This window comes from Phyllostomus discolor, chromosome 8 (genome assembly GCF_004126475.2).
Source record: "Phyllostomus discolor isolate MPI-MPIP mPhyDis1 chromosome 8, mPhyDis1.pri.v3, whole genome shotgun sequence".
In the NCBI taxonomy this organism is placed as follows: Eukaryota; Metazoa; Chordata; class Mammalia; order Chiroptera; family Phyllostomidae; genus Phyllostomus; species Phyllostomus discolor.
In genome coordinates, this window is record NC_040910.2 from 42,772,775 (window position 1) to 42,797,880 (window position 25,106).

The following is a 25,106-nucleotide window of genomic DNA, read 5'->3' on the forward strand; positions in this document are numbered from 1 at the left end:
GGGGCTTCCCCGGGCCCTCTCCCTTCCCCTTCTGTTTGGTGAACCCCTGGCCCCTTAGAGGTCTCCATGGCGATGCAGCGTGCTCCCCACAACAGGAAGGCTTGGGCGGCGCAACTTGGCACCCTCCGAGACGCCAGAGTCTCCAGCCTCCACGTGGTAGATGACGAGTCCTGCGGTCCGGCGCACGGGCTGTGACTTCGGGGATGCAGGACGTGGGGGCGGCCTCTAGACGGGTTGGGTAGATGGGTTGGGCGTGGGCCCTTATACGCCCCCATCACCGTAATGGAACCAGCCCGGACAAAGCTCTGCACACATTTAATTCTAGCGTCTGGGGTTCGAGTTTCGGAATTCAAGTTTTGGCATTCGAGTTTCGAGAGCCGCGAGTGCACGCAGGCATTTGAGCGTCCTCATGTCCCCGTCCCACTTCGGAGTCTAGGAGCTGCCTCAGTTTCCCTTAGAAAGGCAAGGCCTGGAGCACCTACCCTCCCCCCTCTAGGTGCGCTGCCTCCGTTTCCCGCGGAGCCTGGGAACGGCAGCGGGGAGCTCCGCGCGCTAGCACCACGCGGCTTCCTTCCCCTTTCTGGAAGCTGCAAAGACGCCCCCGCGGCCACTACCGAAAGGGGAAGCGAGGCCTCTGGAGTTGGGGCGCTCTTCGGTGGGGGGATACGGATCTCGGGATGTGACGATGCCTGCATGTGACGCGGAGGGCGCCTGGAGGTGTCTGGGCCTGCTCTCGGTTCCCGCTGGGACCAAACATGCCCTTTCGGGGAGGGACACACTTGATGGAAGTTGCCCCGTGAGGATTCCCGGGCCCCCACTTCAGCGAGGGATCATCCACTTGGTTCAAGAGGTCTGCAGGCGCTGGGTAGTCAAATCCTCCCTCAGCTCAGAGCCTCAGTTTTCCCCTCTCTAGAATGGGCACAATAACAGTCCCTCGTGTTCCAGGCTAGTTGTCAGCTCAGCGTAAACGCGGAGTAAAGATGAACACGGCCCGAAAACCAGACCCTCCGGGGTCCGGAGCAGCTCCCGAATCACTGCCACCACGGTGGCCTCGTTGCTTCAACTGGGGAATTCCGGCGCTCCAGCGGCTAGCAGCTAGCGGCTAGCTAGGGGGCAAAAACGCGCAGGGGCGAGGCACCACCCCAATCAGGAAATGCCAGAGCCCTCGCTCCGTAGGGGGAAGGCGCGAGGTTTCCGGGAAGACAGCACCGCCCCTCAGCCCCCGATGGACCTCTCTATAAAAGGACCGGTGCGCCGTCCTGGCGCCCAGTCCGTGCCAGCAAACCGACCTCCTCATCTCTACGTTACTAGTTTCTTCCTGCCTAGGTCGCTACGGCTCCCATGGCCACCGGATCTCTGCTGCCAGTGCTCCTGGCCCTGCTAGGGGCTCTGCTCCGAGGTGAGTCGAGGATGGGGGATGTCGTCGGGCCAGTGCCCTGGGCGCCGCGGGGGGCTGGGGACCAGGTCATTTGTATTTAGGTAGCTGTGTAGGGGAAGTTCAGGCTAGAGCCACGCATTGAAAGTCAACCGCCAGACCCGGGCCGGGTAGCTCAGTTGGTTCGAGCATCGTTCCAAATACCCGAAGGTTGCAGGTCCCATACCGGGTTAGGGCACACACAAGAATCTACCAATGAATGCATAAATATGTGGAACAACAAATCGATGTTTCTCTCTCAATCTCTCCCTCTCCCTCTCTTCCTCTCCCACTCCCCTTCCCCCTCCCTTTTCCTCACTCGCATCAATAAATTAAAAAGAAAAAAAAAAGAGCCCTGGCTGATGTGACTAGTGAATTGAGTGCTGGCCTGTGAACCAAAGGGTCGCTGGTTTGATTCCCAGTCAGGGCACAGGGAACACGCCTGGGCTGCAGGCTGAGTCCCCAGTTGGGGATGCACGAGAGGGAGCCACACGTTGATGTTTCTCTCCCTCTCTTTCTCCTGCCCTTCCACTCTCAAAAAATAAAAAAAAAAACAAAAAACATTAAAAAGAAAAAAAAGCCAGCCTGTCATGGGTTTGACTCTCAGCTGTAAAATGGAGGACATAATGTAATCATGGCCACTTTGCTTTGGTTGTGTCCTGACCCAGCACAGCGCCTAGCCCCAGGAGGCAGTCAGGTGGTATGAGTGTGGTTACTCTCTGAGCAGGCTGGGGACCCCCAAACCCGAAGCACATTTTGTTTCTCCTTTACTGCTCTTGGGGAAGTCCAGACCTGCTTCTGCTCAGGGGAATTCCAGGTTTGACTTGCCCAAGGACCAGAGGCCGAGAAGTGAGATTCCCCAGCAGCCCCCCACCAACTCCAGCCAGGAGGGAGGAGAGAAGAAGGTTAGAGAGTCTCAAAAGTGGTCAGGGTTGGGGAGCACGAGAGTGGAAGATGAAGACCGTGATTACCAGCTCTGCAAAATGTTCTCATGCAGACTGCAGTCCAGATTCTACTGCTTTCTGGCTGGGTAACTTCCCCTCTTCAGGCCTCACCATTTCCCTCTGTGAAATGACAATGATCCCAGGACCACCCTCAGAGAACTGTTTTCACATGCCCCCTCCCACCCTAGATAAAGTAGGCCCAAAGCTGAGGGCAGGAATTTTTGGGGATAGGGTAGGACAGAATGGCTCAGATGGGACAGACATTTTTCAGCTTTGGAAGCGCCAAGGTCTGAGGGAGCTAACACAGTCCTTTGCCTTACCGGGGGCTTCTTGCTCCTTGCCCTGCCCTAGGGGTTACTTTCATTATCAGGGTTGGGGGAACTCTACTCACCCACCTTACAGATGTGGATATTGAGGCGAAAGAGGAGAGACCACTTGTCGAAGGGAGTGAGGAACCGGCCTGATGGACCCCTCTGTCCCCTGAGGACTGGTTCCCCCACCTGACCTTGTGGGAGTGAGGACACTGATGCCAATGTTCCTCCTGCTGAAATCCTCCCATGGCTCCCCACTGCCCTCAGAATGAAAAACACATCCTTGGCAAGGCTTACTGTGTATGGCCTGCATGATCTCCCTGACCTCATTTCCCCTAGCTCTTCCCCTTGCTGACTTGGCTGCAGCTGCCCTGCCCCAGGACCTTTGCACTTGGAACTCATTCCCCTTGTCTCTGGATGGCCCGTCTTGTTATTCATATCTGCTCACACGTCACCCTGTCACCAAGTCACTGTCTATTTTACCACCCAGTTTTGTTTTTGTCAGAGTTTTGCTTAGCATCAGTTATTAATTATCTTGTTTGCTCAGGAATTTTTCTCTCTCCCACACTAACAGCAGAGTTTTGTCTTGTTCAAGGCTGTGCCCCAGCACAGGCTGGGTACCCAGGAATGTTGATGACCCCAATTCTTAATGCCTTAAGCTCCTCTCCACACTTTTGTTCCAGGGGCTGGAAGTGCCAGCACATCAGTGCGACCCCAAGAAGCCATCATACCCCGAGGAGGCTCCATGAACGTGACCTGCCTTGCTACCTGTGATCAAAATGCTACTTTGGGTCTGGAGACTCTATTGACTAAGAAGCTAGTGAGCAATGGGAGCAACTGGGTGACCTATGAACTCAGTGGCATACAAGAAGACAGCACCCCAATATGCTTCTCCAACTGTGGTGACAGCCAGACCGGAGCTTCAATATCCCTTTCTGTGTACTGTAAGTGGCTGGGCCCGGGGCTGAATGGGGCATGCTGGCTGGGGGCGCTGGTGCCAGGGAGGGTGTCGCTGAAGGTCCGGTGGGCACATCTTCAGAAAGCCTCCTTGTTGTTTAAAACCCCTCTTTGAACTTCCTTGGGTGTAGTTAAAGGAACAACAAGGATTCAGCACATTAGAGAATACTGGCTCTCTAGGCCTCTGACAAGACCCTAGATCTGACTTTAAAAAAAAAAAAGATGCAAATTAAAACTAGCTCTGAGGTGGCTTTTTTCACATATTGACCACAATGACAAGAGCTATGCTGACAAGACTACAGGGCAGCAGGCCGTCCTGGGACCTTGCTGACAGTGTGAGAGCATAAAGAAGTGCGACTCCAGGCAGGGAAAGGGGACTCAGTTCTTCAAACAACACAGGGATGTGTCCTTTGACACAGATCCTGGGAATCGGCTTACATGTCTCCCCCCACAACGGAACTGAGGGTGGGATGGAATTATTCACTGCTGCATTATTTGATTCTTTTAAAGATTTTATTTATTTATTTTTAGAGAGAGGGGGAAGGGAGAAAGGGAAACAGCAATGTGTGGTTGCCTTTCACACGCCCCCTGCTGGGGACCTGGCCTGCAACCCAGGCATGTGCCCTGACTGAGAATTGAACTGGTGACCCTTTGGCTCAAAGGCTGGCTCTCAGTCCACTGAGCCACACCAATAGGCTCACTGCCGTGTTATTTGAAAGGACAAAAGTTTGCAAGCCACTCAAATGTTGGGGTCTGGCAGATAAACTGTGGTTTGACTAAACAATGGAATAGTATGCAACTGTGTACACGAATGAGGAATCTCCTTGTGTCCCAAGAGAGAAGGTGCTCTAAGGATCTAAGCAGGTCAAGTTCAAAAGAAGTAAGTTATGCCCAGAATGAGAGGCATGCCACCCGGGGTACTAGGGAGTGGCTGGAGTGGGGTGAAGGAGGCTGTGTTTACTGAAAGAAACGACCATATTAGTTGAGGGCAGGAGACTCTAGGAAAGGGCAGGAGATGAGTTTTTTCTCCTTGTGCCTTTTTTTTAACCTTTGGGCATTTTGAACTATGAGAATGCGTTACTATGACTGTAGGCAATAAATAAAATTCAAATCAGAACAAAACAAAAAGAAAGGAAGGAAGGAAGGCCGGACACTGGCCAAGAGGCTTTAGGACTAGATGGCCTTGGATTCCAGTCCCAACGTGATCCTTACTAATTGGGTGACTGTGGAGGACATGGCTTCTTGATTGACTTCCACACGAGACCTCCTGGGATGGATATAATGACACAGTGAGGCATGAAGGACATTCCATCTTCATGGTGTCTGGGCAAGGAAGCCTTTGGGCAAATGTTAGTTTTGCTTCTGATTTGAGCATATTTGCTTCTGATTTGAAGCATGTTTGAAGCATGTTTCAGCTGGCCAGATGAGGGAAGTCCCCAAACATCCCGGTGGCCTCTGAAAACCCCAGGGAAACTTCCTGGAAGGCCCTTCCACAGCTCGGCCTGGCAGCTGAAAGCCCTGCATGTCAGGTGTGAGTGCTGGCTCTGCCCCTTCTCTCTCTGCAACTCTGGACACAAGCCTTTGCCTTAGCTTCCACCTCTGTGAAATGGAGCGGACAGTGGGCACACAGCGGCAGGGGCGTCATTTAGGAGACACTCTGGCTTGGTCCTGCCCTACCCTCAGGGTAAAGTTGAGGGGTGTCCCTGGGTGGCTAAGCTTTCTCTGGAAAGGTTAGAGTGGTAATTCCTGTGGGAGGTGACCCCTAACTGGGCCTTGAAGACTGCACAGGAGTCAGCAGACAGGCATTCTGGGCAGAGAGGACAGCATGGGCCAAGGTCTGGAGTGAGGAAACGTGCTGATCTATAGTTGAGAGGGCAGGAGGGGCTGGACATCAACAGACCTGTGAGGCTGGAGCTGAGGTCGGCAGGTCCTCAAATGCCAGGCTGAGGAGTTGGTACCTTCTCCTCAGGGTGATAGGGAGCCACACTTCAAAGGTGTGTGAGCAGGTCAGGGATCTAGATAGCAGAAGGCTGGACTTATGGGAAGCCAGGGAACAGCTGGACGAGGGCCCGGCCCAGGCCACATGTCTTGTGGGCAGTGGCTGTGTACAGGAAGGGAAGCACAAATATTTGAAGGGCAGAGTGACCAGGACTTGGCAAGGGATAGAGGTGAGGGGTCAAGGAGAGACAGGCAAGACAGACCTCTTCCTTCAGCTTCAGTCTGGCTCTCAGGGCGAAGAATTGGGCTTGGAGATGTGGGGCTGAGGTTCAAGGGGGCCTCTAGCTCTGTGGTTTGCAGCAGACGATTAAGTGTCAGAGCTGGATGCCTGAGGGTTTTCTCAGCCTTTTTTTATTTTTTCTTAAGCTTTGAAGTGTGCATGCAATTCAGTGAATTTTAGTGTTTAGAGTTGTACAACCATCACCACTATCTAATTTTGGAGCATTTTCAATACCATAAAAGGAAACCTTATGTCCATTTACATCCACTCTCTTGGCCTCTTAAATGGATTAATTCTAACCCTACCTCCAATAGCAGCACTTTACATCTCAGGAAACTGAGGCTCAGTGTCTGCTGCCCTAAGGGCTGGAAGCCCCTGACATTTTAACAGCATTGCCAAGTGACATTTTAGGGCCTCTTGAGAAGGGAATAGTGACCCAGAGCCCTCAAGACTCCCTCCTGGGGAGCCTGGGAGTGAGGGGAGGGGTGGGGCTCAGTGCTAAGTCACAGCTCACCAGGGCTCTACTATAAAATCCCACTGGCTCAGAATTCTCTCACCTGGTTCAGACTAGATACCCTGACCTGGGAAAACTGAGCCCACAGGCTGTGTTTTCAGGGGCTATTCAGAGTTGCATTTTGAGTGTCTGTGGGTTCTTAACATTTTTAACATCTCGGGGGATCACACAGCACAGTTGGAAACTCCTTTCTCTTAAAAGCAGACTCCTGAAAGGCCTTGAATCAGTGTGTGTGGTTTAATCTTATTCTTTCTATAAATACAGAGTACCTACTGTGTGCCAACAGCATGATGGGAACTAGGCAGACAAAGGTCCCTGACTCCTGGACTGACATTCTGCAGGGGAAAATCGAGGAGAAACAAGCTCACTGAGTAGATGACCTTGTATGTCAGAGGGCGAGGAGTGCTATAGAGAAAAATGAGGCCAAGATAGGAGACGGGGTAGCAGGAGTCTTTCTAAAACAATCTGTAGTGGACTGGGCAGCTGAAATTTACTGCATGCAATTTCACTGGACTCCTGGTAATAGGCTCTGTGTTTCTTTCCCACTTTCCACTTTTAGATGCTACAGTAAATAAAGAATTGTTCTGCCCCTTCATAACCACTTGGGGACTACTCACCAGTTTCCCCTGAAGTTCTTAACATTCCTGTATGGCTTAGGTGGTTCGGGGTATGTTTGCAGGGGAGAGTGGAAGGCTCCCCTGACCCAGGTGTGGTGCCCCAGTGCTCCCTGCTGGTGGGTGTCTTGTCCAGCTCATAGGACACTCCTTCCTTTCCTCTCCCCCAGCGTTCCCAGAATATGTGGAGCTAGCACCCCTGCCCCAGTGGCAGCCTGTGGGTGAAAACTTCACCCTACACTGCAAGGTGAAGGGAGGTGCACCCCGGAGCAACCTCTCTGTGGTGCTGCTCCGAGGGAAGGAGGTGCTGGACCGGTGGCCTGTGAAGGGGCATCCCGCTGAAGTCACCACCACAGAGCTGGCACGCAGAGAGGACCATGGCGCCAATTTCTCTTGCCGCACAGAACTGGACCTTCGGACTCAAAGCCTGGGATTGCTCCAGAACAGCTCAGCTACCAGACAGCTCCAAACCTTTGGTGAGTCATTGGGAAGTCTGCAAGAGGACAGGTTCAGGTGGTGTTCCTGCTTGGGATGTGGGGTTCCCAGGAAGGAGGAGCTCCTGGCTCTAAGGGTACTGAGAAGGGAGTGACCTAAATTACAAATGCTTCTGGGAAGACCATGTTCTTGGCCACTGGGGTGGGGTGTTGGGAATGGGGTGCCTGGACCACAGGATCTTCTGAGAAGGTTGTGACCCAGGGCAAGGGGTGTCACGTGTCCTGGGTCAGAGATGACCAAGGTCACAGAGTCTCCTAGGAAGAGGAGTTCCAGGTGTTGGGATGAAAATACTATAGGAAAGGGCTTCAGTCCCCCTCTGTTCACACCCATCCTCTCTGGTCAGTCCTGCCAGAGATCGGCCTACATCTTGCTACTCCCCGAATCATGGAAGTGGGCACACAGTCGCCTGTGAACTGCACCCTGGGTGGGCTGTTCCCAGCCTCAGAGGCCCAGGTCTTCTTGGCACTGGAGGACCAGAGGCTGGAACCCACAGTCAAGTACGGCAATGACTCCCTTTGTGCCACCGCCTTGGTCAGGGTGAATGCAGGGGAGGAAGGCATCCAGCAGCTGAAGTGTACAGTGACGCTTGGAAACCGGAGTCGGAGCACTAGGGAGACTGTGACCATCTACAGTAAGTAGAGACTGGGGCGGGGCTTCTGAGGGGTGGAGCCAGGACTAGGGGCAGGGCTCACTGTGTGCACGTCCTCCAGGCTTCCCAGCTCCCAACCTGACCCTGAGCGAGTCGGAGGTCCCGGAGGGGACTATGGTGACAGTGGAATGCAACGCCCATCCTGGAGCCGTAGTGATGCTGAATGGGTCCCTAGCTGGGACTCTAGGCTCAAGTGCCCGGTTCACACTGAATGCCAGTGAGGAGCACAACGGAAGTAACTTCTCATGCTCTGCTGTCCTGGAGGTGGATGGGATAAAGCTGTACAAGAACAAGACCCAGAAGCTCCTTGTCCACTGTGAGTGGGGCTGTGGGGAAGTGACCCCTAACCACCAAGGCCCAGCCCCTAAGACTTCATAAGCTCCTCTGGGGCCTACCGCACTGGCACCCTGGGTTCCCTAAGTCCTCCAGTCCTGCATGGTGAGGGGTATTCTGGTCTCTGACCCCCTGTCCCTCATCTTGTTCCAGATGGCCCCCGACTAGACGAAAGTGATTGCCCAAGAAACTGGACTTTGCAGGAAGGCTCCCAGCAGACCCTGAAGTGCCTGGCCAGGGGGAACCCCACCCCCCAGGTGAAATGTCACCGGATAGGGGACAAGGCTTTGCTATCCATTGGGGTCCAGAAGACTGTCAAGCGGAATATTTCGGGCACCTACAATTGTCAGGCCAGCGGCTATCATGGTGTGGTCACCTGTAAAGTGGTTGTGAACGTGAACTGTAAGTGTTCCAGTGTTCAGGGCTGGGCAGGACAGGGGCAGTGAACCTGGCTCAGTCCTCACCTCCTCCTATTGTTCTCCCTACAGACCATGACCAGAATAATAACATGGTCATCATCATTGTGGTGGCAGCTGCTGTCTTCTTGGTCACTGTGAGCACAGCTGTTTACCTCTATAACCGCCAGCGGAAAATCCGGGAATACAAGCTACAGAAGGCCCAGGAAGCATGTAACATAAAGCTGAACACACCGAACACACCACCCTGAGCCTGTCCCTGGACAGGGCCTTCACCGGTGGCAGCTGCGCTACACTGAACAGTGGTGGACATTTGCCATTCAGCTGCACCCACTGTCCTGGGATGCCGGAGCACAGGACAGAGGCCTTAGCCAGAGGACAGACAGCATTGAGGGTCATGGTACCTGTACACTCAGGACTCACATTGGACCTGTAGCCACAGGACTGAGCCACAACTCCAGGGCAAGACTAGGGGCATGCCTGTCAGGGGTGTCACAGGCTGACCCAGCCTGAGAGGTGTGGTGGAGACATATACCTCCAACATGGGGACACCTATCTGGAAAGCACTGAAGTTCACTCCCTGCTGCATGAACTGAGGCCCTACAGTTCTGAGAAAGAAGTGGCCCTGCCCAGGCACGGACAGCATTGAAACACAAATTCTCACACTTCTGACAGAGGCCCCCTCTGGCAGTGCTGCCTACGGACTGGCTCCAGCTTTGGATGATATATTTATTCGTGTGTTCTTTTTCCAGATATTTATTAGTGCCTTTTATGTGGGGTGGGATGGTAAACAAGACAAACAGAAGTTCATGCCCTTGGGAAGATTTCAGTCTAATCTCATTCAGGGTTGTCAGGTACAGCTGTATTGCCTACACACTGCACAGGAGCACCTTGTAAAAAGATCAGGTTGGGTGGGATCTCCTGCTCCATTGGCCAAACTGCTTTCCCTCAGAAGGGGACTAGCAAATCGACAAGGTTTAGCTGGTGACAAGCCCAGGGACAACCCACAGGGCTCTTAATCCCCAGCACTGGTGCTAACCTTTCTACCCATATGCATCTCTGCGAGTGCTCACACTCAGTGGCATGCTTCAATATGAGTGCCCACTCCCTGACAGCTAAACCATGGGGTCCTGCCCTGGCCAGGATAGCTCTCAGTTGATTAGAGCATCGTCTGGATACGCTAAAGTTGTAGGTTTGGTCCTTGGTCAGGACACATACAAAAATCAACCAGTGAATACATAAATAAGTGGAATGACAAATTAATCTGTCTTTCTCTATAACCCTTCCTCTTTCTCTCTAAAATCAATAAAATAAAATATAAACCATACGTTCTCATGAACATGTGCCCAACCCCTGTGCCTCCTGCTTTGTCCTTGTTTCCATCTAGATGGGACAATGTTAAGAACAGACCTCTGGCAGCTCCAAATCCCTGAGGGCCCTGCAGGCAGTGGGGAGGACTGCCTCCCATCTCGGGAAGCCTCTCCCGAGTGCAAGCCTTGTGCGAGTTGAGGGGAGGTGCCACTTTCAGCTGGAGCCCTTTCTAGCTTCTGTTCCACAGCCCTGTCCCACTTTCTCCCCCAAGAAAAGCCAGCTGTTCAAGACCCAACCCTGAGGCCCTGATCCAAATTTGGGCTTATTAGGACCTTTTGAGACTCCAAGAAAAATTAGACTCCTCTCTGAGAAAAAGGAGAGAACCTTTGGTTTGGAATCCCATTCTTGAGTGGAAGGAGGGGTATATATGGCAGGGCTCCTGTCCCTCTAGGAGCCTCTGTCTCTCCGGGTGGGGCTGAGGAGGCGGAGTTTTGGGTTCCCTTATCTACAGAGCCAGCCTCGGCTCCCTGGTGCAGGGTCCCTCACTTCGGGCTCCTTGCCATGGGGTTTCTGCTCCCCCTCTCGCTGCTGGTTTTGCTGGCAGCAACCTACACGGAAGGTGGGAGCGCACGGAGGCACCGAGCTGCACGGGCTCAACGCCCTAGAGGAGGCAGCTCTCCCGCGCCCTCAGAGACCACAGCGCCGTTCTGGGTGAGCATAAGCCCCAAGTTAATGACCGTGGCACCGGGGAGTTCAGTGTGGCTCAACTGTAGCAGCAACTGCCCGCTGTTGGAGAGTTCCATCCTCCATACTGGACTGAGGCCCGGCCAGACGCTCAGAGGACCCAACTGGGTCTCGTTCCAGCTGCTGGATGTAAAGACCTGGAGTTCCGACGTGCACTGCTTCCTCACCTGCGCCGGAGTAACGCGAGGGGCCATGGCCAGGATCAACGCCTACAGTGAGGGATATGGGTTCACGACTTGCTGGGGACAAGGGAGGAGGACAGAGATGGGGCAGTTGACAGTCACGCTAGGGGGCGCCCGCAGACCTTCCTCAACAATCCCCTCTTGCTTTAGAAGGGCCACAGAGCGTGATCCTGGAGCCTCCGATCTTAGAGGGCCGTCAGCACACTTTGCGCTGCCACGTGACGCACGTGTTCCCCGTGGGCTTCCTGGTGGTGACTCTGCGGCGCGGCGGCCGGGTCATCTACTCCGAGAGCCTGGAGCGCTTCACAGGCCTGGATCTGGCCAACGTGACGCTGACATACGCGTTCCCAGCTAGGCCCAATGACCTCGGACAGCTCGTGACCTGCCACGCGCATCTCAATCTTGACGGCCTGGTGGTCCACAGCAGCTCAGCACCCATGGCACTGTCATTCTTTAGTGAGGCACCCTTGTAATCCTGGGGACTTGAGGAGGGGTGGGGAAGGATTTTGACCCCAGGAGGATGTGTTGACAAAGCTTGAGCTCCACGTGGGTCGTCACGCCTGTAAGTGCTCCATTCTAATAATTCTCACCTCCTACCCTCAGCTTGGAACACTACGTCCAAAGCCTTGGCTTCCGCGTCCATCGCAGCCCTTGTGGGGATTCTTCTCGCCGTGGGGGCGGCCTGTCTGCGAAAGTACCTACTGATGCAGTCCCGGGCTTAGAAGAGGTAGTCCGTGCGGATGAGGGGGAGAGCAAAAAGGAATATGGAACAATTTGGAGACCTCTGCCTAGATCAATAAAGCCTTCTTCAGCCAGCCTGTCCTGCGGCCTGAAGGTCCCCCATTAGGGCACTGCCTCCTGGAAGTGGTCTTTTTAGGCCTTGTTACAATCACTTTCTCCAAGTTCCTTGTCTCCCCGAAGGTACCTGAGGTTTTCTCATGTTGGGCCACCTGGCCTCCCCAATCCCTGCGCATTTCCAGCCCATGTAGTAAACACCTCTCCTGTGAGCATTATCAGTGTGGTGCACATGGGCAAAGCCTGGGCCGTGGGGGCCCTTGGGCTGTGGGCGGGCACCTTCACCATACGGTTTTTGCTGACTGGCTGCACTGCTACCACGCAGCAGCTCTGATTGGATGTTACGTTTTCGTCCCCTCCCCCCTTTTCACTTTTGATCCTGCACTCTCCTGGAGGACAAGGATGGATGTAGAAGTGATTCCCATAGTTCACTCGTTAGTGCTGCGGCCAGGAGCTCAAAAGGGCGGGGTCACGTGGACAAACTGACAGGTACGAAGAAAAGGTGCCCATGTGTTGACCGCGGTAAAGAAGCAATCAGATGGCCCACGTGGGGTGGCACTGACTCGCTTACTGACAACATTCACATAGTCACCAAGTCTGGTAGGCACTTGGGAGCCTGGATGTGGGGTGGCAAGTGTCACAGTTGGTCTTTTGGTCTCGGGTGGACCCAATCTGAGTCCGCACTGGATGCCTGGCAGGGCCCTCGTGGTCCAGGGCCCTGCCCACAGCGCGGAAAGAGAATTCAGGGGCGTTCTTCTGCAGCTCACGCTCGCACACGCTGAGTAGACACGTGCGGGCTACAAGCTGGGTAAATACAGACCCCGAGCTGAGCCAACCCTAATTTAGACGCCCAAACGCTGCGCGCAAGCACAAGTGTTCCTGACTCTATGACTTTGGTCCCCGCCCCTCTTTGGCGTGCGGGGGCGGAGCCAGAGAGGGACTAGGGGCAGTGCTGTAATCCCTAGCTCCCCCAGGTCTAAAAGGGAAGGGTCTCGGAGGGAGGCATCCCACACCCGCCCCTAGAACTGTGCCTAACCTATCCTTCTCTTCCCAAATCGCTCCAAGCCCACAGACCAATTCCAAGGGGCATTGGTGGGAAGAGCAAAATACGGGGGCGGAGCTCCGAGGCCAGCTATTTATCACAGCATCTAAGCTGGGGGTAGAGTGGGAGTTTGAGAAGGACAGCCCAGCAGCCACCCACCCCCCAACCTCCGCATCACGGCTGCCGAGGATGACGCGGGAGCTTGCGGCCGCCCCCAGAAGGCTCCGGGCGATGGGGCCGGCTTCCACACAGACCCCGGGGGTCGCTAGCTCCAGCTAGCACGCCTTCACCAAGGCGGGAGTCTGGCACACGCTCCCCCTCCCTCCCCTCCCTGTCGCCTCTGCTACCTCCCCCTCCTTGGAAACCAAGTTACCAACCTTAAACCAATCCCAGAGCACAATTCTGCCTCCTCCACACCCCACCCGCCCCGCCGTCCTCGAGCTCAGCTCAGCGCTCGAGCTCCCCTCTCCTCTTGTACTTTCCCGGCGGCGGCGATGCCAGGGCCCCCGCCAGGGTTGTGCTGGGCGCTACTCGTCCTCTTGGCTGCCTTGGGTCTGGGGCTCATCGACCTCTCAGGTAAGAGCCTCTCCAGACTCCAGGTAGACAGAGCGGGGGCGGAGTTCCTGACCTCAGCCACATGCCCCTCCCTACTGCACCCTCGCCTTGCTCCCACGCTTCTGCCTCCACCTTGAGACCTGGGCTTTCTACTCTTCCTCCAACACACTGGAGACCCAGCTTCCCGACTCCTCGCTCGCTCGCCCGGATCTCTACCGTACCCCTCCGAGATCCTGGGCTCTCTTCCGCATCCAACCTTGACCCCCGAGACCCCATGTCGCCATTGTCCCTTCCTGGGGTACCTCCTCACGCTTTGCTATGCACTGTGGTACACGGATGGGCATCTTACCCAATTGTGGTCCGCGAAGACCCGTCCTCCCTAATTGCGGTGACTCAGCGGCGCTGTTCTCTCCCCAACCGGAGCCCTGGCAACCGAGTTCTTCGATGTTCCTGCGCTACCTTCCATTAGCCTAGTCCCGCGCCCTCTTTTCGTGTTCACCTGGGTTTGGAATCCCCCTTTATCTTTGATTCCCTCTCATCTCTCCTTTGTCCTCATCTCAACCTTAGTCTCCCTTCTCCAGATGACCCAGAGAACCAGTTCGTTCCCATTCCCCCACCTGGGTTACCCTCCTGCCGGCCATTGCTTGCTGTGTGTGAAGACCCCATCTTTCCTCTCACCATCCTTCATCCCCCCCCCCATGCTTTCCCATCACCCCATTGGCACCTTGGAGACCAAAGCTCTCCGCTGCCATGTCCCAGAGACACCCTGGAGGTTTGTACCTTGGGAGCGCACCTCCAAACCTGAGGCCTGAGCAGGACGCGGGACTCCTGAGTTCTCTCCTCCCTCTGTCCTCTTCTCCTTCCCCGGGAATTTCTGACTTGGCATAGGGGCACTAAGACGCCAGGGAGATTGCTCCCCATGCTGAGCCTGCATTTCTCTGGGCAGTGGTCGCTCAGGAGCCTTTCTGGGCGGATCTGCAGCCCCGTGTGGCCCTCGTGGAGCGCGGGGGGTCGCTGTGGCTGAATTGCAGTACCAACTGCCCACGACCTGAGCGCGGCGGCCTGGAGACCTCGCTGCGCCGGAATGGAACCCAGAGGGGTTTACGCTGGCTGGCGCGGCAGCTGGTGGACATCCGAGAGCCGGAGACCCAGCCGGTCTGCTTCTTCCGCTGCGCACGGCGCACACTGCAGGCGCGTGGGCTCATTCGTACTTTTCGTGAGTTCTCAGCAGCCACGATCTTACTCCACAGCTCTGCCTTCCAGGCCCCGCCCCCTGGGTCACGAGGCCCTCCCCTTCAGGCTCCCTCCTCTGGATCCCCAAGCCCTCCCCTCTTGGCCCCTGGGTACCACTACACCTACAGCTGAGACCCGCGTTTCCAAGAGCCTTGGTTCCTCCCTTGCAGAGCGACCTGATCGTGTAGAGCTGGTGCCGCTGCCTGCCTGGCAGCCTGTGGGAGAGAACTTCACTCTGAGCTGTAGGGTCCCTGGCGCTGGGCCTCGTGGGAGCCTCACAATAACTCTGCTGCGGGGCACCCAGGAGCTGATCCATCGCAGCTTCTCTGGGGAGCCACCTCGAGCGCGGGGCGCGGTGCTAACGGCCACAGTACTGGCGCGGCGGGAGGACCATGGAGCCAATTTCTCATGCCACGCGGAGCTGGACCTGCGACCCCACGGCCTGGGGCTGTTTGAAAACAGTTCGGCTCCCAGAATGCTCCGAACCTTCGGTGAGTGGGTGTGGGGAGAAGGGGATGCAGAGGGGTCGGCCCGATGCTTAAGAAGTTTGGAGGTAGAGAAATCTGAGTTCTAATCCTCACGCCAACACTCACCAGCTGAAAGCTGTTTTCCTCTCTGTGTCTCGAGGATAGCAGGATAAAATAGTGATTGTAAAGCACTTAGTACATACATATTAGGTGTTCAGTACTTAAGTTCAAGCTCTCTTCTCGACTCTCAGCACTGCCTCCGGAATCCCCGCGCCTCGCTGTCCCCCGGCTCTTGGAAGTGGGCTCAGAAAGACCTGTGAGCTGCGCCCTGGATGGGCTGTTTCCAGTCTCGGAGGCCCAGGTCTACCTAGCGCTGGGGGACCAGAGACTGAGTCCTGATATCACCTTGGAGGGGGACGCTCTCAGGGCCACTGCCACAGCCACAGCTAGCGCAGAGCAGGAAGGCACCAGGCAGCTGGTCTGCAACATGACCCTGGGGGGCGAGACCCGTGAGACCCGGGAGAACGTGACTGTCTACAGTAAGGGGAGTGAAGCCAGACCTCTGTGGCTTGGGGGTGGAGCCAGAGGAACGGGAAGGCGGGACAAAGAGTGGGCGGGGCCTGATAGGACCGAAGGGGCGGTGCAGATGGAGGACGAATTGTATAGCGAGGGAGGTGCAGCCTGAGCCCCCCTAAGGGGAATTTGGCTCGACCACCTCAAAGGGGTGGGGTGAGAAGGGGCGGAGCCTGAGCAGTTGGAGAAGTAAGGCACGGTATCCACAAAGATTTCCGGCAGGTAAGGGGTGTAGTCAATCGACTCCAGGCAAATGCTCCGCCCCCAGGCTTCTCGGCGCCCCTCCTGACTGTGAGCGAGTCCAGCGTCCCGGAGGGGAAGATGGTGACAGTAACCTGCTCAGCTGGGGCCGGAGCTTTGGTTACTCTGGACGGAGTTCCAGCTGCAGTCCCGGGACAGCCCGCCCAGCTCGAGCTGAACGCCACCGTGAACGACGACAGACGCGGCTTCTTCTGCAACGCGACCCTCGAGGTGGACGGGGAGATCCTGAGCAAGAACGAGAGCACCGAACTGCGAGTCCTATGTGAGTTGAGTTCTCTCCTTCTTCCTCAAGATCTCCAAAGATCTGACCAGTTTCTGGCCGTGTCCTGGAAGTGGAACCTTCTCACGGTTCACGGGTAAACTCTCTATCCCACACCCCTGTCTGCAGACGCCCCGCGGCTGGACGATTCGGACTGTCCCAGGAGCTGGACGTGGCCGGAGGGCCCAGAGCAGGAGCTGCGTTGTGAGGCCCGCGGAAACCCAGCGCCCTCTGTGCACTGCGCTCGGCCCTCTGGCGAGGCAGTGCTGGCGCTAGGCCTGCTGGGTCCTGTCACTCGCGCGCTTGCCGGCACTTATCGCTGCACCGCGACTAATGTCCAGGGCAAGGTGGTCAAGGACGTGACACTGACAGTAGAGTGTGAGTGGGGTGCACAGGGTGCATCTCTGTCAGATTCTCAGTGTCCAGAGGTAGCTAGCTTACAGGGAAGAGCAGGATCAGGATCTGAGGGGTGTCTTCCGGTAGGATTTGGGGAAAGGAAATAGGTTGATGTTCCAGATTAGGGGAAGACCTTGGAGGAGAAAGGGTAGGCCTATCCATAGGGGTGTGCGAGTGTGAGGAGTCTCGGAAAGGTGTGTGTTCCAAGCCATCTAACAGTGTTTTAGGCCAAACACTGGGGGAGGGTCCTGTGGGCGCTTTGCAGGAATCAGAACAAGGTGCCCCTCTCGGCTCCTGGGGACCCAAAACAGCACATGGCTTGATGGCATGAAACCCATTTGGTTCAGATTCCCTGTGCAGGGCATAGCCTGCCCAACCCTACATGACCACCTTGGAACAGAGAAGAGGGTCTAGGAACATTAGGATGATCCTCAAACCCAACAACACTCCCCTTTCCAGATGCACCAGCCCTGGACAGCGTGGGCTGCCCAGAACGTATCACATGGCTGGAAGGAACAGAGGCCTCACTGACCTGTGTGGCACATGGGGTGCCACCACCTAACGTGAGCTGTGTGCGCTCTGGAGAGGCTGAAGTCATCGAGGGCCTTCTGCGTGTGGTCCGGGAGCACGCAGGCACCTACCGCTGTGAAGCCACCAATGCTCGAGGCTCTGCGGCCAAAAATGTGGCTATCACAGTGGAATGTGAGTGAAGGCAGCAAGGGGCAAGTTAGGGTATGTCTGGGTAACCCTGGACTGCCTTTCAGTGCCTGTGGGACCCTCTGCTCCCCAGATGGTCCCAGTTTTGAGGAGCTGAGCTGCCCCAGCAATTGGACATGGGTGGAAGGATCTGGACGGCTCTTTTCTTGTGAGGTTGCTGGGAAGCCACAGCCAAGAGTGGAGTGCATTGGCTCCAGGGGCACCAGTGAAGGGGTGCTGCTGCCTCTGGCACCCCCGGACCCTAGTGTCAGAGCCCCCAGCATCCCTAGTGAAATTGCTGCTGGTATCTACACCTGCAACGCCACCAACCGGCATGGCTCCATGGTCAAGATGGTGTCTGTGAACGTGGAGTGTGAGCTGGGTGGCCCAGGAGGGCGGGAGTAGGGGGTGTCTCCATCTGGCTCCCACCTGACCCCCACCCCCATGGCTACTTTGCAGCACCTCCGAAAATGAATGAGTCCACCTGTCCGAGTCACCAGACGTGGCTGGAAGGGGCTGAGGCTGCTGTGCTGGCCTGTGCCGCCCTGGGTCACCCTTCCCCACAAGTAAGCTGCTCCCGGGAGGGTGCCCCCTGGCCTCAGCGGCTGCACGTGTCCCGACAGGATGCAGGCACCTACCTCTGCTTGGCCACCAACCCGCATGGCACAGAGGCTCGGACCATTACCGTGGGTGTGGAATGTGAGTGGGGGCAGCCCCTGACAGAGGGTCCCCCGTCCCCAGAGCAGGGACTCCCAGCAGTGGGACTGCACAGGGGAGTTCAAGGGCACCTCCCCCAGTCCCACTCTCAGGCACAAGGGATTTGGCCTAAACCCGAAGGCAGGGCAATGGAAACTCTGGGGAACAGAACCCAGCCCGCTTCGAGTCCTGGGTCAGAAGGGCACTGGAGCAGGCCCCCATCTCCTCCCATTCAGTGAGGAAGCGCGGGGGATTTTAGTACCTACTACAGCCAGATTGTAGGGGAAGGGGCCTCTGATGGGAGGCAGGATCCTCACCTGCACATCCAAGCAGGGGTGATCTTAGATTGTAGTGAGCCTTAGGGCCAGAGCTGACAATCTCCTGTCCCTGCAGACCGGCCAGTGGTGGCTGAGCTGGCTGCCTCGCCTCCAGGAGGTGTGTGGCCAGGCGGGAACTTTACCTTGACCTGCCGCGCTGAGGCCTGGCCCCCTGCCCAGATCAGCTGGCGTGCACCCCCAGGGGCGCTCAACATAGGCCTGTCAAGCAACAACAGCACGCTGAGCGTGGCAGGGGCTCTAGGCAGCCACGGAGGAGAGTACGAGTGTGCAGCCACCAACGCGCATGGTCGCCACGTGCGGCGCATCACCGTGCGTGTGGCTGGTAAGTGGCACCTGGGGTGTGGCCTGTGCCTTGGGACACCTGACCCTGCCCTTGCCCCCCTCTCAGTCCCCACAGAATAGAACGATGGGTGCCAGGGTAGAAGTCAGGGGCATCCTGACGGTGTGGGGCTTTGATGGCTGGCTCAGAGTGGGGGTGGAGGGAGAGGGAGCTGAATAAACTTCAAGGGAAGGAACACTCCAGGGCTGTGACTGCTGTGGGAGGTGATTTATTAACTTGCAGGGAGAGTTTCTGCCTCTTGGAGATTTGGTCCAACTATCCCTCCACTGTGTCACTGTGGAGAGGGACCAAGGGCAGAGGATGGGAGTGGGGGGCCCTTAACCAGATCCTTTCTCCCACTTCCTGTTGCTCTGAGGCTTGGTTCATTCTGAGGTAGAGGAATGATAAGATCCCCCCACACACCTTCATCGTTTGGGGGATGAGGAGAGTTGACTCGTGGGTATCTCTGTTCAGCCAGGGGCTTATACCCCTATGTGCTGGGGTGGCGTGTAACGTGGGTCATGAGTCGCATCAGCACTGGGGATGGCTGGGGCTTGGCATCTCATCAGGGTGGGGGGGACCCCAAGCACTCATCCACCCTCTTTAAGGGGTTCTACCCCGCAGGTCCGTGGCTGTGGGTCGCCGTGGGAGGTGCGGTGGGGGGCGCAGCGCTGCTGGCCGCAGGGGCCGGCCTGGCCTTCTATGTGCAGTCCACTGCCTGCAAGAAGGGCGAGTATAACGTGCAGGAAGCTGAGAGCTCGGGTGAGGCTGTCTGTCTCAATGGTGCGGGCGGTGGCACAGGCGGGGGCACCAGTGCCCAAGGTGGAACAGAACCTGAGGGCACTGCAGAGGCGCCCGTGGGGGGCGAGGTCTTCGCCATCCAGCTGACATCAGCGTGAGCCCACTCCCCTTTCCCCGCAGGCCGGGGGACACCCCCCCAGACACATACCAGGGGCTTATTTTTGTTCTATTTATTCATTCCTTTACTTATGTATTCAACTCCAGGGCATCACCCCCATTTTCTACCCCCCTCAATAAAATTTTTATAAAGGACTCCAGGTCTGTGTCTGTCTCTGCAATGTTGACGCAGCCCAGTGTTCGAATCCTAACTCCATGGGTTACTCATTAAAAACAACAACTTTGTTTTTGAGGGCCTACTGTGTATGGGGAACAGTCTAAGATGTCTTTGCATGGTGTGACCTGGAGCTTCTCTCCCTTCCCCATTTCTTGCACTGGCTGGACCCTTGGGCCAGGGTGGGGACCAAGTTCCTTCCTCCCTCTCCTTGCTGCTTATCTCTTAGGCCCAGCACTGACCACTCATCTAGCTAACTCTTGGGGGTGGAAGCTAGGTACTTCCCCATGCCTGGTTCCCGGCAGAGCTGAGGCTGCCAGGATGCATGGAGCCCCCCTCCCAGGGATCTGGGCATCCTGCCCTGAGGCCTGGACCAGATGGTAGAGGAAGGCAGTGGCTGCAGCTATGGGTGTCAGTCCCCAGGATGTCCCTGCCCCACTCTCAATGCTTCCTTTATTCAGTGCCTCAGTTTACCCCTAACCTACCTTTGGATTTGGCCCATCGTGATCCAGAGCAGACACACAGGGTATCCGCTGCAGCCCCCATGGCACACCACTACCCCACTCACTCCCCACAGCATAAGGAGAGAACAGATGTGTTCCCCCCACCCCACCCCCTCAGTCTCCTCCTCCCTCAAAAGCAGGAACAGAGCTGCAGATGCAGGAAGCAGGGCTGGACAGCTCCAGCTCCATCAGCTGCCCTTGCAAACATTTCGAGAACCAAGGTGAGAGCAGGAAATGGGGGCACTAGAGGCCAAGCCAATGCTGGGTGCCAAGCAGAGAAGGCAACAAGGCACAAATGTGGTGCAGCCCCTGCTGACTGACCCCCTCAGTCACCTCTCTCTGCTCCCACCCACCTCCTCTAGGTTCCTTGAACTCCACAAAGTCCTGTCTGCCACAGGGACTTTGCTTTTGCCATTCTGTCTGCCTGGAGTGTCCTCACTCCAAATAGTCCCATAGCTACTTCTTTATCCTCAGGTCTCTGTGCAAACGCCACCTCCTCAGAAAGGCCTTCCTGAGAACCATAGGGAAGGCCAGCCCCCAACAACTTATATCCTCTTGTACTTTCTTCCCTCTGTAGCGCCCCTCGCTACTTGACATTCTACTAGACATGTAACTGAATGTTTCTTTACTGCCACTCTAGAACACTGACTGCACTAGAGCAGGGATATTTGTACTGTTCACCGTGCAGTGCCCCCCTTGGGCCTGGAACACAGTAGTTCCTCAATAAACGTGGAATGAATGGCCACAAATAGCCAGGGGTTTTGCAGACACGGTCTCAGACCTTCATGTATTCAGTGTGGCTCCTGAAGAGGTTCTCCATGCTGGACACTGGGGAGGCCTGTCATGGTGAGGGACACAGATGTGGCAGTAACCTAGCACCTTCGTAGTAACGGTCCAGTAGAGGAGAGGAACGTGAAAGAAATGACCCTGGAGAAGTAGAGATCTGAAAATTCTGGTAAGTTCTAAGCAGGAGACCAGCAAGGCGCTGTACCTGAGCCTGCCATGGGTGCGAGAGGGATGTCTGGTTTAGACTATCGGAGTCCTGGGGTGGGGGGAGGGTTCTGCACCGAGGAAGGGACCAAAGGACTCGAGATGTGAGGGCTGAGGAATCCGGGCCCAGGCCTCCCGTACAGGCCCACCCAGGGGAGACAAAGGGGGACTTGCCTTTCTGGGCGTGTGGCCAGGCAAGTCTCATTTAGCCCAAGGCAGGGACCACCTCTGTGACTCACACCCCTCCCTCCCTGCCTCCCTCCTGTCCATCCCTCCCAGACGTACTGATGGTCAGTGTGCCCTGGCCATAGTGGCAAGGCTGAGCGCTGTGCATGGCCTGCCTTTCCCATGCGGCCTTTGGCTTCAGGCAGGGACACCTTTTGGTTAGAAATCTTGAAAGAGGGGGAGGGGACACAGCAGGGACTGGTGCCTGTAAGAACCCAAGAAGTGACATTCTGCAGGAGGGGTGGAGCTGACAAAGGGCCCACGTGTGTCTATCACTGTGTGCCAATGTGTATCATCTGTGTGTCTTATGTGTTCACATGTGTCTGTTTTGTCTGTGTTTGTTGGCATGTGTATCTCTCACATATCCATGTATCTTTTGGTCTTGTGTGTGGTCTGTTTCTATGTGTATGTGTGTCTCATATGAGTGTCGGCACATATGTGTCTGTCCATGTGTGTCTTACGTGTGTGTTGATGCATGCCTGTCTTGTGTACATGTCTTTCTACATGTGTTGTCTGTGTGTGTGGTGGCTAATCCCCTGTGGGGGGCTGGTGCCTTTCTATGACTGTGTGTGTCCCTCAGAACCCCAATGAGAAAACACCTGCCCCCATTCTGGGGCTGGGGGAATGGCAGGTGAGGGCACCATGAGCTGGGATCCCCGAGTCACAGCAGCCATTCTCTGAGTAGTTCTGCTCTTTATTGTTCCTGCTTTGACAAACAGCATGAGTGTCACTACTGAGAACATTTCCTGAGGGGAGCTCAGCCAAGCCTGAGTGGAGCAGGGGCCAAGGAGGGGGCCAGTGACCCCCCTGAGACAGGGGCTCTGGGGCCTGAGGCCTGAGTCTTCTGCCTGGTGTCCCTGAATGGGGAGAGGGCAGAGAGGAGGCAGGCTGGAGTCCGTGGGACCCAAGCTCCTTCCCCATGCCTCCTAGGAAGGCTTCTTCCCATTCTCCCCCTAGAGAAACGGAGGCAGCACAGGCTTGGCTGGGTAAGGAAGGGCTTACCCTTCCTGGGTTGGCCCTTGGTGGGGGCCCAGGGACATCCCGCATCTGCCACATAACCTCTTAGGCTGGACATTTTTCCTGGGCACCAGCCAGCAGCTGGCGCACCGGGTGCCGTACTTCTTGTACCTAGGGTGGGGGTATGAAATCAACATCAGGATGCACCAGGGGCACAGAAACCACTCTAGAAAACCACTTCCCCAAAGATGGGTATTTTCCCTGCCTAATACCCCATGCTAGCTACACAGGCCAATTTGGGAACCCCCACCCCAACTCCCTCCTCCGTTCTGCGGACCTGATACCACAGGCATTGCACAGGGGTGTCCCATCTTCAGCATCTCTCCAGAGTGGGGTTCTCTGGGTCCTACAGGAAGCACAGCGCCGGGGCCCTGAAGGGGTAGAGGCCAAAGAGCAGGAGTCAGAGGCCTAGAGTCCCAGCTCGGAAGGCCCGTGTAGGGTGGGGAAATTTGGGAGGATCTCTGTGAAGGCCCCACCTGGCTTGGGGCCAGACCCTGGTATTGCCAGATCTAAGATGAAGAGAAAGTCAGGAAGGGAGACAGATGGCAAAGCTCCGCAGAGGAGGAAGCTGGGGGAGGGGGTGACTCAGCAGACTGAAGGGGGGCACTGAGATTCATCCAGAATGGGTCTAAATGGGGAAGCAGGATGGGGAGAAAGGACAGGGAGGACGGAAGGTTCCCCCCACCCCTATATTTATAGCTCTCAGGTCTCCAGGACTCACCCAGGGCCTCACTGCCTCCTAGGTCGGCCTCAGGGCCCCCAGCAGGGCCTGTGGAGGGCCCCTGAGAGCGGCTGCTGCAGGCCAGGCTGGGGAGTAGACAGGTATTAGTACTGGGGGGTCTGTATCCTGTCCCATGAAGCCCCCCAAAATAAAGATCTACTATCAAGATATCAGGCACACCCTGGTCAGGTGGCTCAGTTGGGTGGAGCATTGTCTGGTACACCACAAGGTTGCCGGTTCGATCCAAGGTTGAGGCAGACAGGAGAGGCAACCAAGTGATGTTTCTCTCTCACCTCAATGTTCCTCTCTCCCTTTCTCTCCGACCTCCCTCCCTTCCTCTCTTTCTAAAGTCAATAAGAAAAAAAAATCAATAAACATGTCCTCAGGTGAGGATTTAAAAAAATATAAGCTATCAGGAATCCCTCAGGAGGCATGTGATGCCCAGAAGACCTGGCTTTATCTCTCATTAGTAATAATAATAATAATAATAATAATACTTTGAGGAGAGAGTCAGTTTGGGGTCAGCCTGACAGGTTGAAATCCCATTTCTCCCTGCCCTTGCTGTGTGACCCTGGACAAGAGATGTCTCCTTCAGTGCCTCGGTTTCCAAATCTGCAAAATGGGCTTTACAGGGCTTCAGTGAACCTATACGCATCAAATGCTGCATGTCACTGCTTACTGTTAATCCTGACAAATGATAGCTATTCTCATTATTGGGAAAAATAATGGTAGCAGCAGCAGCAGCAGCAGCAGCAGCAGCAGCATTCAATGTGCCTGGGCCCCACTCACAAAGGGGAGACCAGGCCCAGACTGGGATATGCAAGGCTATGGCACAAAGGCCATGACTGGCACCAGTCTTGCTCAGAGACTGGGCCATTTGTCTTGCAGGGCTGGTGTAGGGGACCATGAGCCCAGGCCTTGAGGTGCCTCTCCACAGGCCTCTGCCCCTACCATTAAGTGCACAAAGGGTGCCCTTGCCGGGGCCAGTTCCTACCTGTAGCTGGGTATGATCTGTAGGCTGGCATCCGGCTTTATTTGAAACTTCAGGGTCACTCCCTCGAACCGGGGGTCCACTTTCTCAGCACCCTGGTGTGGGTTTGACTGCTTCCGGGGTCTCCTCTGGGGTGGGCCTGAAGGGGCTGAGGGAGTCCCCAGAGGCCCCAGACTGCCCCGTTGCTGGCTGATAGGGGTCAGCATGGCCCTGGTATCCCTGGCCAGAGGTGGGGGTCCCAGCACCCCCAGGGCCTTCAGCTCCCAGCAGGGCCCCAGGGCCTGGGTATCCTGGACAGGGGGCTCAGCCAGCCCCTCTGCTGTTTCTCGGAGGAAGCGCAGGGTGGTGACTGAATCCTGAGGTGCAGGCCAGAAGGACCTGGGGACAAGGGGCAGTGTGGTCACCCCTGTCCCTGGGCAGCACCTACATAGGCCTCAGAGACACGGGGCAAGGGCAATTGCATGGCCTCTGACTACATATGACCCACATACCCCTGGGGGTGAGAACCTCTTCTTTGTAAGTACCAGTAACTAACACTGCAACCCCTGAATAACCCCAGGAACCAGAGGTCATGACCCCTTGACCACTGGGTGAGATTGGGGGAAGGGGCGGCTCCTTAACGCACCTGCCACTGGGTCTGAGACATCTTGGGGTGCTTGGCGCCTGCTGGGTGGGGGGTCCGGGCAGCGGCTCGGGGTCCAGACAGGATGGCGCCAGTAGTTCTTGCAGCATCATAGAGAGATCCGATGCTGGCTTGGCCTCCATCATGCCCCAGCCCAGCCCCCTTCCCTAATCTTGCCCCGCCCCCACGGGCCCACGGATGAGCGCCACCTGGGTGAGGCGAACCCTGGGAGG

The 25,106-nt window shown here is 56.2% G+C and overlaps 4 protein-coding genes across 6 annotated transcripts; 3 read left to right on the forward strand and 1 right to left on the reverse strand.

Annotated features, from left to right (window-relative positions):
* Nucleotides 1-1,195: 1,195 nt before the first annotated feature.
* ICAM1 (intercellular adhesion molecule 1) lies at nt 1,196-9,266 on the forward strand. The gene is made up of 7 exons (XM_028521303.2): nt 1,196-1,399; nt 3,353-3,613; nt 7,143-7,448; nt 7,811-8,098; nt 8,178-8,432; nt 8,603-8,851; nt 8,938-9,266. The coding sequence occupies exons 1-7, from the start codon at nt 1,342-1,344 to the stop codon at nt 9,114-9,116; spliced, it is 1,596 nt and encodes a 531-aa protein (XP_028377104.1). The 5' UTR covers nt 1,196-1,341; the 3' UTR covers nt 9,117-9,266.
* A 1,092-nt stretch (nt 9,267-10,358) lies between these two features.
* Nucleotides 10,359-11,917, forward strand: ICAM4 (intercellular adhesion molecule 4 (Landsteiner-Wiener blood group)). Of its 3 annotated transcripts, XM_036032317.1 has the most exons (4): nt 10,359-10,887; nt 11,041-11,134; nt 11,253-11,558; nt 11,706-11,917. In XM_036032317.1, the coding sequence occupies exons 1-4, from the start codon at nt 10,738-10,740 to the stop codon at nt 11,822-11,824; spliced, it is 669 nt and encodes a 222-aa protein (XP_035888210.1). In that variant the 5' UTR covers nt 10,359-10,737; the 3' UTR covers nt 11,825-11,917. The 3 variants fall into 3 exon arrangements, with proteins under 3 accessions (XP_035888210.1, XP_028376867.1, XP_035888209.1); XM_028521066.2 differs by having other exon boundaries at nt 10,359-11,134; XM_036032316.1 differs by having other exon boundaries at nt 10,359-11,134; nt 11,256-11,558.
* A 220-nt stretch (nt 11,918-12,137) lies between these two features.
* Nucleotides 12,138-19,798, forward strand: ICAM5 (intercellular adhesion molecule 5). Its single transcript, XM_028520125.2, has 11 exons — nt 12,138-13,515; nt 14,441-14,710; nt 14,898-15,218; nt 15,446-15,733; nt 16,036-16,290; nt 16,417-16,665; nt 17,143-17,385; nt 17,474-17,752; nt 17,839-18,078; nt 18,469-18,735; nt 19,357-19,798. Exons 1-11 carry the CDS (start codon nt 13,434-13,436, stop codon nt 19,629-19,631), a joined length of 2,769 nt encoding a protein of 922 aa, XP_028375926.1. The 5' UTR covers nt 12,138-13,433; the 3' UTR covers nt 19,632-19,798.
* A 2,453-nt stretch (nt 19,799-22,251) lies between these two features.
* On the reverse strand, nt 22,252-25,016 carry ZGLP1 (zinc finger GATA like protein 1). Its single transcript, XM_028521304.2, has 5 exons — nt 24,877-25,016; nt 24,255-24,629; nt 23,261-23,346; nt 22,817-22,910; nt 22,252-22,650 (listed from the first exon to the last, which is right to left on the reverse strand). Exons 1-5 carry the CDS (start codon nt 25,014-25,016, stop codon nt 22,521-22,523), a joined length of 825 nt encoding a protein of 274 aa, XP_028377105.1. The 3' UTR covers nt 22,252-22,520.
* Between the last annotated feature and the right edge of the window lie 90 nt (nt 25,017-25,106).